Source organism: Triticum aestivum, chromosome 7A, assembly GCF_018294505.1.
Source record: "Triticum aestivum cultivar Chinese Spring chromosome 7A, IWGSC CS RefSeq v2.1, whole genome shotgun sequence".
In the NCBI taxonomy this organism is placed as follows: Eukaryota; Viridiplantae; Streptophyta; class Magnoliopsida; order Poales; family Poaceae; genus Triticum; species Triticum aestivum.
The window spans coordinates 142890129-142899200 of NC_057812.1; the positions used below are offsets into that span (position 1 = coordinate 142890129).

At 46.3% G+C, this 9072-nt stretch overlaps 2 protein-coding genes across 3 annotated transcripts; both read left to right on the forward strand.

Annotated features, from left to right (window-relative positions):
- Window positions 1–273: 273 nt before the first annotated feature.
- Window positions 274–2867, forward strand: LOC123152792 (nucleolin). 2 transcript variants are annotated; one of them, XM_044572235.1, is made up of 4 exons: window positions 274–582; window positions 997–1191; window positions 1327–1448; window positions 2676–2867. In XM_044572235.1, exons 1-3 carry the CDS (start codon window positions 391–393, stop codon window positions 1429–1431), a joined length of 492 nt encoding a protein of 163 aa, XP_044428170.1. In that variant the 5' UTR covers window positions 274–390; the 3' UTR covers window positions 1432–1448; window positions 2676–2867. The 2 variants fall into 2 exon arrangements, with proteins under 2 accessions (XP_044428170.1, XP_044428171.1); XM_044572236.1 differs by having other exon boundaries at window positions 278–582; window positions 1345–1448.
- A 2203-nt stretch (window positions 2868–5070) lies between these two features.
- LOC123151920 (probable aldo-keto reductase 1) lies at window positions 5071–6888 on the forward strand. The gene is made up of 7 exons (XM_044571551.1): window positions 5071–5124; window positions 5208–5375; window positions 5463–5663; window positions 5798–5970; window positions 6074–6170; window positions 6262–6415; window positions 6713–6888. The coding sequence occupies exons 1-7, from the start codon at window positions 5071–5073 to the stop codon at window positions 6886–6888; spliced, it is 1023 nt and encodes a 340-aa protein (XP_044427486.1).
- Window positions 6889–9072: the final 2184 nt, after the last annotated feature.

A 9072-nucleotide genomic window follows, 5' to 3' on the forward strand; every position in this document is an offset into this window, starting at 1 on the left:
GCGTTGGCAGAGGATCTGCAGATAAACAGTTTCATAGTTGCCTCGGACTCGAAGCAAGTTATTAGCGATATTGAAAGAGGTATGAAGGGTGGCTACGGTACTATCATTAGAGAGATTAAGACAAGAGCTTTATATTTTAATTGTTCTTTTACTTTTGAAGGGAGTTCCTCAAATATAGACGCCAATAGGTTAGTCAAGTTTTTGAACTCTTTTGTTCAGGAAAGACACGTGTGGTTGTTGAGCCCACATGATCCTTTTTGTATCCCTCTCCATTTGGAGTTTGAGTAATAAAACTTGCTAACACCCCTAAAAAAATTAGCAAACCCTAGCCACGCCTCATCCCCTCCTCTTCGCCGCCGACGCATCCGCCGCCGCCGATCCAAGGCAAGCATGGCAGGCAGCCAACCAGGCGAAAGCAACGGCGGTGCCACGGATTCCATCCTTACCGTTGCCGGACAGATGAAGCCGTTTCCTGCGTACGCTATTAGCCTGTTCCGCGACTACGACCTCGAGGGCGTCACGGCCGCGTTGGCCAAAGTTGTCAATTGCTCGTACGAGGTACAGATGGAAGCCTTCACTAAGGTGCGTCCAATTTCTGCTCTTCCTGTTTGGGGTAAGATTTGGTTCATCCGATTTGATCCTTCGGTCGACGAGTCTGTTTGGGGAAATCAGTGACCAGTCGGTGGCTAGGGTAGTGATTAGTGTTAGGGGTTAACCGGATGCCTAGTCTTAAAGTTCTGGTGGTGGTAGACTGAGGTAGTGGGCCGTTCCAACATCGGCGTGTATGCGGCAGAGGTAGCCGCTGGATAAGATGGTGACCTCGGCTGTGAGCCGAGGGAGAGGGTTCTGTTGGAGGGGATGACCAGATGGCGCCGTGTTGAGGACAGAAGGCAATCATGTGGTGGAGGCCGGTGTCTGAAATTGGTCACTCGTTTATTCAGAGTCTGGACTCTGGAATAAAAAATATTAACATACAACCCTGTAATACGTATTCAGGCTCTGGAACAGTCCAAGTATTCTGGTGCCATTGGAGCATTCCCCAACGAAGGCAAGGCCAAGGACGAGGAAGAGGATGAAGATGAGGAGGGCGTGGTGGATGAAGATGAGGAGGACGTGGTGGATGAAGATGAAGACGACGAGGTGGATGAAGATGAGGAGGACCGTGAAGATGAAGATGATGAGATACTGACGGTAATTAAAGTTTTTTGAAATTTCATATGTTGAAAAATACTGATTTGGTCCTGGCAGAACTTATTAGATTGCATTTGATTTGCTCGGTTGTTATACTTACTTCTTCTGATTAAGTTGATGTTTGATCACAATAAGCCTGCTACTGATGGACAGTTTCAAGTCCCTTATGAAGGCGAACGAGAGCGCAAGAAGCCAAGACTAGCAGAAGGCTTTGGGTGCCAGGCTGAGGCTGACGTTTAGTCAGTAATGATTTATGTGTAAGCACTTGTTCATTTTTGTGGTAACCTTGTTTCTTCCAGATCTAATTACGTTCTCCAAACTAGTGATTTTAGAGTTTGATCTTGCATCATGCTAGAAAAAAAAGTTTGATCTTGCATACCAACAGTAAAAGTTGATATCTCACTAATACTTTAGTTGCATAGATTCAGTTGAACATTCACTTCTCAGTTGCGTTAATGCTGCACATCATATTCATCACCTCACCTAGGACAAAGCAGTTAGGTTATGTTGCGTACTACAAGAGGACCTTAAAAGTGATGTCTTGTTATAGAATAGCTAGACCCAGTGTAGTTTATTGAAACAACATCAGCAAAGTCCAATGTGTAGTATGGTGATAGTTTTGAGCCCATACATGTAGCTTTCATGCTAGAAGCTTAATCTGGTTCTCTAGTTTTTATGGGCCTCAGTTATCATGCTTGAAGTCCAATGTGTAGTATGGTGATAGTTTCGATCCCTGAGATGCTATATGGAGATAACTCTGTCCGATTGTGAGCTCACCGATTATGCGAACCTATTATATTGAATCACAGTTTCATTTTTCAGTAAAGGAGTTAACTTCGTACCATAATTCCAAGTGTGATGTTGTAAGCTATCTGAGCAATGACAAGTGATGCTTATTCATTGAGCATGGTTTACAGGAACATATAATAGTAGACTTAGTAGTAGAAGGGTTTAGTAAAGAAGTTGCAGAATGCGAGGTCCAGAATCTTTAATATATATCTATTCATTTATTATATGCATTGAGGTTTATCCTTTCTACCTGTTGGTGCGGACGTGTGGTTAAAATACATTGACAAAAACTGGTTCAGTTACTCTGTCTTGCCAAACTGCAGTAGGAAAACTATATGGTAATGCCATTGTGGTAAGTCCTAATGCTACATAGTTTGGATCTTCCAATTGTTATTAGTATTTGGCCTGTATCAGGAAATTTGTGGAACATGATGGCTGAATCTTTACCATGAATTTATATTATATTGTCAAAGGACTAATCCCAATCGAAGTGTTGGTTTCTCTGTTGTTTTAAATGAAAAAACTGGTCGTTGTTCTTGGTTCTTGTTTTCTTTACCATTTACCATGAATCAAATGTCTTCTTCCTGGTGCAAAGAAATGCCAATTCGTTTAATCCAGAGTAGTCACACCTAGTAATTTATAGAGCAAGTGTTTTAAAATCAATACTTACACAGCTTTTTTCGTTGTTCTGACAGGTCCGTTGATTGAAGCAACAAGAGGCATTTCGACAGTGACTGCATTGTTGTTTCCCCTGTGGATGTCTTCAAAAATGGGCCTCGGTTATCATTTGCCATCTGTAAACAAGATCTATTATATGACTGCATCCGTAAGAACATGTTTCATCCTGAATAACATGATTGTCATTCGTATTGTTGGCATGCTTGGTACCTATGGTGCTTTTTATGCGCTTTTTATGTCTGCACAACTTGTAATAACTTCACATCATCGTTTGCACCAGGGGTTATTCTTTAGCTCGAGTCAAACCTGAGCAGCTTCACTGATGAAAATCACTAAACATAGAAAACAGTGGAACTTCTACCTATATAAAAGCAGCACCACACGGTGCAGTAACAAAACATCTCAGCCGTCAAAAAATGACATCTAACGATCCAAATCAGAACCAAATACGGCTGAGCACTAACCTATCGTCCTAGCTTAGTCATTGCTTGTCATTGCATAATCATGCGTGCATCATGTTGAAATTCAAATGAATGTTGAAATGGGGATGATCAAAACCCTAGCAGATAATTTTCCAACTAGGTTCAACTGAATGAACCGAAAATGCCCTTCAGAAAAGTTCATCATTTTTGAAATGGGTGAAAACTTCTGCCAAAAATGATGCACACATTTCTAGAACATTTCTGGATTTTTAAATTAACTCATATTGTATTATTGGGGCAATTAAATGCTATAAATATTTTAAATGCTCCAATAATTATGAAATTTATCGCGGGGCTTTGGAATTATTCCACTAGTCCACAAAATAATTTTTAGAAGCAAGAAAAATGATTTAGTATTTCTACTAAATCAAAACATAAGAGAAAAAATTAGAAAATAGTAAAATAAAAGAGAAAGGCAGAAGGAAAGGAAACTTGCCTGGCCCAGCCCACCTCCACTTGCCAGTCGTCTTCAACCTTTGCCTACTGACAGAGGCGAGACAGCGCACGCCCGCCCGCACGCCACACCACCTCCCTGCCTCCCTGCTGCGCTGGTGAGCAGGACAAGCTCGCGGAAGACGTCTGGATCGAGCAGACGTCCCCCACCGCTCCCCCTGGCTCCTCCTCGTTCGATCCCCGCCATGGCCGAGACCACCATAAACGTGACATCGTCGTTGCCGTACCCACCGCCTCCCCCTCGTCCCCTCGACATGCCCATGAGCTTCGCCTCGACGCCCTCGTCCTCTACGTCGAGCCACGCACCGCTGGACGCCCTCAAACGTCCTCACTGTCGTCGTCTTCAAGCTCGGGCGCCGGAGATCGCGACCGCCAACCCGACGACTCCAGAGCCTCCCCCAAGCAGCCGATCCCTTCATTCGACGCGCCGTGAGCACCCACGTCTTTCCTCTCCCTCCCCGCAGCGACATGTCGTTCAAAGAGTACGGAGAGAAGATGACTTCTTATTAACACAAGCCAATACGTGCCACGGATGCTAGGAATGGCATTCAAAAACGTATTAGCAACCGCGACATGTCATTCCGTGTAAACGGACGAACGAAACGGATATTCAGGCCACAGCCGTTTACATGGTTGTTGTAACTTCTGCCTCTATAGCTCCTTCCTTTGTTTCTTTGTTGTCGTTTTGTTTTAGTTTTGCAGTCTTTGGTTTCAAGACTTCTCTTTTGTACTTTTTATTATCTGAAAATCAATAAAAATACGTGGCACAGTCCTGTTGTTTCTCTCCAAAAAAGAAGAGCATAACATCACCTAAGAGTATTTAAGTAATTAAGTTACATACCCGACAGGCAATGGAAAGGAGGTTATTTGCCAACTCCAAAATTTAATTGGTAGCCGGTTGTTGTGATTTGAATAGTAAGAGTTTGTAGCAAGCGGTAACTTTTCTTTCATTTGAGAACCAAAGTATCAACAGGCAGCACCTAAGTCTTCTTCAAGTAGTGTTGCAATAATTAAAAAAAAACTTGCATGTGCCACCAACGGTCCTAGTGAGGTTATCAATCTCGCTAGCTTTGCTAGTTGCAGTAAGTAATAAGCAGATAATATGGTATGGAGTATTTGTTTTTCAGTATAAACAAATAATATTATAAACAAAAACGCATATAATGATGTTTGGAGAGTTTCTTATGAAGGAAATTAGACCGGGTTCACGTTGTTGATAATTTTGTGTATAAACTTGATCAAACTTTACATCATCTGGGTTGATAAAAACGTATAGGACTGTTTTTAAACGTGGAGGGAGTACTTCGTATCCAAGTTGACGAGCCCTCTATAAAACACTCGGAAGTTTAGCTAACCATCTATGCTCACCGAACCACTCGTCTACTCACTCGCTGCTGCTGTCCTGCAAGTTCCGGCAACATTCACGACTGCTCATCCGTTTATGTCGTCCCCGCCAGTGAGCTCGCTCGTCGGCGCGATGGAGAGAACCCCAGTGATTCCTCGCGTCGGTCTCGGCGCCCAGGGACTGGAGGTGAGTCTGCCGATCAGTCATCTTCTCCTCTTGTCGGTCTCGCCAGCACGTACTGAACCGAACGATCCAACAACGTAACAAAGGTGTCTAAGCTGGGGCTGGGGTGCATGGGCCTGACGGGCTCGTACAACTCCCCGCTCGACGACGACGCCGGCGCCGCCGTCATCGCGCACGCCTTCCGCCGCGGCGTCACCTTCTTCGACACCTCCGACTTCTACGGGCCCCACGCCAACGAGGTACTCCTCGGCAAGGTATGGTCTCTTCGTGCCCGTCGCTTCATTGATTTTTTCCTTTGTAAAGGAGAGGGACTTAACTGACTAAGGGCAAGTCTTGAACAGGCGCTGAAGCAGCTGCCGAGGGAGCAGGTGCAGGTGGCCACCAAGTTCGGGATCCAGCTGCAGGCCGGGGGCACCAGCTTGTGCGGCCGGCCGGAGTATGTGCGCGAAGCCTGCGAGGCCAGCCTGCACCGCCTCGGCGTCGACTACATCGACCTCTACTACCAGCACCGGATCGACACCACCACCCCCATCGAGGACACGGTCTCTTGATCAGTCCCCTCATCCTGTCTCCTCATCAGTCCCTTCATCCTGTTAATAACTGTACAATGCATGAGTGTTTTCACTGGTGTGGTTGCTCACTGCAATTGCTATGCTGAGACGTGCTTCTTCTGCAGATAGGTGAGCTCAAGAAGCTGGTGGAGGAGGGGAAGGTCAGGTACATTGGGCTGTCGGAGGCGAGCCCCGACACCATCAGGCGTGCTCATGCCGTGCACCCGATCTCCGCGGTGCAGATGGAGTGGTTGCTGTGGGCTCGCGACATCGAGCCCGACATTGTGCCGCTCTGCAGGCGAATTTCCTTCATCACAAATTCCACTTTCATAATAGATAGTCCCGAGTTACTGATCATGTAATAAAGGAACTGATTCTTCTGCTTTGTCTGTGGACCCCAGAGAACTGGGGATTGGAATTGTTCCTTACAGCCCGATCGGCCGCGGGTTCTTCGGCGGAAGAGGAGTCACGGAACAAGTCTCTGATGAATCCAATATGGTACCGAGACAGTCAGTTGCTTCATCTGCAGTAGTCAATTATTTTCAGTTGCTTGGGCTTGCTTCAACCCTTTGATGTATCTTTTTCGCAGAAAGGGCACCCACGGTTTTCAGCAGAAAATCTGGAGAAGAACAAGCATCTTTATCTGAAGATGGAGGAACTGGCTAGGAAGCACCAGTGCAGTCCTGCTCAGCTAGCTTTAACTTGGGTTCTGCATCAAGGGGGTGATGTGGTTCCCATACCAGGTAAATGTTGTGTATTGGTGCAGTTTCCTCTTTGAGAAACTTATCCAGCTTTATTTGGCCGTGAAACAAGGCAGGCGAACATATCATTGTGGTTGTTTGCTCTACAGTTTGTGCCGTGGTGTTGATTTTGAACCATGAACAATTTTGACGCCTCCGAAAATGGCCTAATTTATCCACAAAGAAAACTCTTGCGTTTGTTGTCGCTTCCAAGATCCAAACCAGTGCATCAGTAATCAAGCTCATTTTTCCAGTAGATTGGCATTTGATAACTGACAAATATGCTCTGTAATTTCTCAGGGACAACCAAGATCAAGAATCTGGACTCCAACATTGACTCCTTAAAGATAAAGCTCACAGAAGATGACCTGAAAGAAATTAGCAGCCAGATACGTGAAGAAGATGTGGCCGGTGGAAGGAGTTATACTTCCTTTGCCCATGCCAACTGGAACCATGCAGACGCACCAAAGAAGTAGAACAACAACCAAAACAGTGACAAGTGAGAACGAAACAACCGTGCCATGATATCTGATGTTGTGCTGAATGTGCAGCTTGTACCTTGTGAATCTACCATACAAAATACTAATGTACTGCAAATAAGAAGTATGTAAATTTCTGTCTGCACACGTAAGAGAGGACAGAGACTGTAAGATGTGATTTGCCGTACCCATCCATCTTGGGTGAGAATATTTGAAACATTTGATAAAGACTGAACGTTACAAAAGAAAGATTGAGCAGATAGAATAGCAGCACCTGAATTTACGGGTGGGGTAGATTGTTTAAAGTTGAATGGATAAAATGGCGGCGTCTGAACAAACCGGCATAGCGGCAGATATCCGGAACAAACATAGAGATCCGTGGAGGTCCATGGTTTTGCCAAACATTTCTGGATGTGGAATGTGCACAGCATAGACAGTAACCACGAAATCACAAGATCTTATCAGGTTTAATGTCACGAACTCAAGCGTGATGCACATCTGATGCAGTCAACTCCACATACTCCAGGCTCTCTCCCATTAGCTTTCAGAGACAGATAATTCCAGCCCAGCAACATTCGACCGAAATTTCATTTCACGTATTTCTTCATAACGGAACTTACACAAAGGCGCATGCACTGCATAAGCAGTAACCCCGGTGACAACACCAATGTTGATTATGGTAGATGATAACCGAGTTGGTTAAGAGCCAAAGAGGAGCTCTAACAATCCAAAGCGATAGGTGTAACTCCATGTGAATGCCTTTGAAGGCCTTTTGGCTGCTTTCCAGGCAACCAATACTTCACAGAAAGAGCAGGAGCATGGTACACCAGACTTTGCATCAACTCTATATACTGAAGCTCTGCGTGTGATCATACTTTTTCTCACATTCATTTCAGCCTTTTTAATCTCATGCTTGGTGACTTTGGCCAGCTCTGTCTCCCCCGCTGCAAGAATAATCCAGCGCCAAACAATGTTAGTTATAATAATCATGGAAGCTCACCTGGAAGAACTGGGCACCCCCGCGCGTCCGTTTCTTCCACTGGCTCGCCCGCCTGGACCGGTGTTGGACAGCCGACCGCCTCGCCCGCCGCGGCCTGCAGCACCCCGCACGATGCCTTCTCTGCGACCAGGCCCCCGAGACCATGCACCACCTCACCCTCGCCTGCCCCTTCGCCAGGCAAATCTGGCATGAGGTACTGCACTGGCTCAGACTCCCCTGCGCCCCGCCCGACAGAGAGATCTCCCTCAACGACTGGTGGCGCACGACGCGACATGACACCCCAATGCCCATGCGCAAGGGCCTCGCCTCCGCGACCCTCCTCATCCCATGGATGATATGGAAGCACCGCAACGACTGCGTCTTCAACAGAGGCCAGCCCTCGATGTCCGACCTGCTCACGAAGATCAAAGACGAGGCCGCCCTCTGGGCCAGAGCCGGCGCCCTAGGGCTTCGTGCCATCTTGCCGCAAACCTGGGACATGCACTGATATGCCCCCAGGCACTGTAATTCCCTCCTAGGAGGATTGTAACCGAAGCTTCCTTTCTTTCCAAAGCAATGAAATGCAAGCTCTTCTTGCGTTTTCTCTAAAAAAAAGTTATAATAATCATCAAGTGTCAAGTGTCAGGTTGGAGCGGGGGAGGTCCGACAAGGCATTGGCGGTGGCCGGGGTGGTACAGCGGCAGCGTCGGTCCCCGAGGGTGCGGATAAGAAGCACCAGGGGGTGCGAAAAAAGGGCTCTAGGTGGGCTATTTTGGTGGGTAGGCGGTGTCGGAGTACGACACGACGGACGTCCGGACTCCTCCAAACCTCTCCAGGTTTGATGCTAGTTTGCGGGAATTCAGACATCCAGGCCGATCCAGACGATTTTGATAACCGTTGCTGAATGGCGAAAAATGCCCAAACCGCCCGGTGATCCACGTTCGAGTTTCCCTAATTCCTTCTCGTCTCTCCACCTTGCTGCCCGTGTGAAGAAATCCAACACGGGGAGGGGAAAACAATTAGATGAGGATCCACGTTTGGAAAGAGAGGTGTAGGCAAGGAAGTTGCATGCATGCTTTCTATTCTTCCTCTCCCCATACATAAAACAACGCTTTTATTTTCAAGTGATATTTTAAATCATTCATAGCTTCCAAACCAAAATTCATTTTTTATATTATATATATTTGAATTCCTGGTGACAA

What these genes read in the sequence shown, in the direction of transcription:
- LOC123151920 (XM_044571551.1), top strand. Translation starts at nt 5,071, where the DNA reads ATGGAGAGAACCCCAGTGATTCCTCGCGTCGGTCTCGGCGCCCAGGGA. An exon ending in TCGGCGCCCAGGGACTGGAG is followed by an intron (nt 5,125 to 5,207) that starts GTGAGTCTGCCG and finishes AACGTAACAAAG; the next exon opens with GTGTCTAAGCTGGGGCTGGG. An exon ending in CCACCCCCATCGAGGACACG is followed by an intron (nt 5,664 to 5,797) that starts GTCTCTTGATCA and finishes CTTCTTCTGCAG; the next exon opens with ATAGGTGAGCTCAAGAAGCT.
- LOC123152792 (XM_044572235.1), top strand. Translation starts at nt 391, where the DNA reads ATGGCAGGCAGCCAACCAGGCGAAAGCAACGGCGGTGCCACGGATTCC. An exon ending in AGATGGAAGCCTTCACTAAG is followed by an intron (nt 583 to 996) that starts GTGCGTCCAATT and finishes ATACGTATTCAG; the next exon opens with GCTCTGGAACAGTCCAAGTA. An exon ending in AAGATGATGAGATACTGACG is followed by an intron (nt 1,192 to 1,326) that starts GTAATTAAAGTT and finishes GATCACAATAAG; the next exon opens with CCTGCTACTGATGGACAGTT.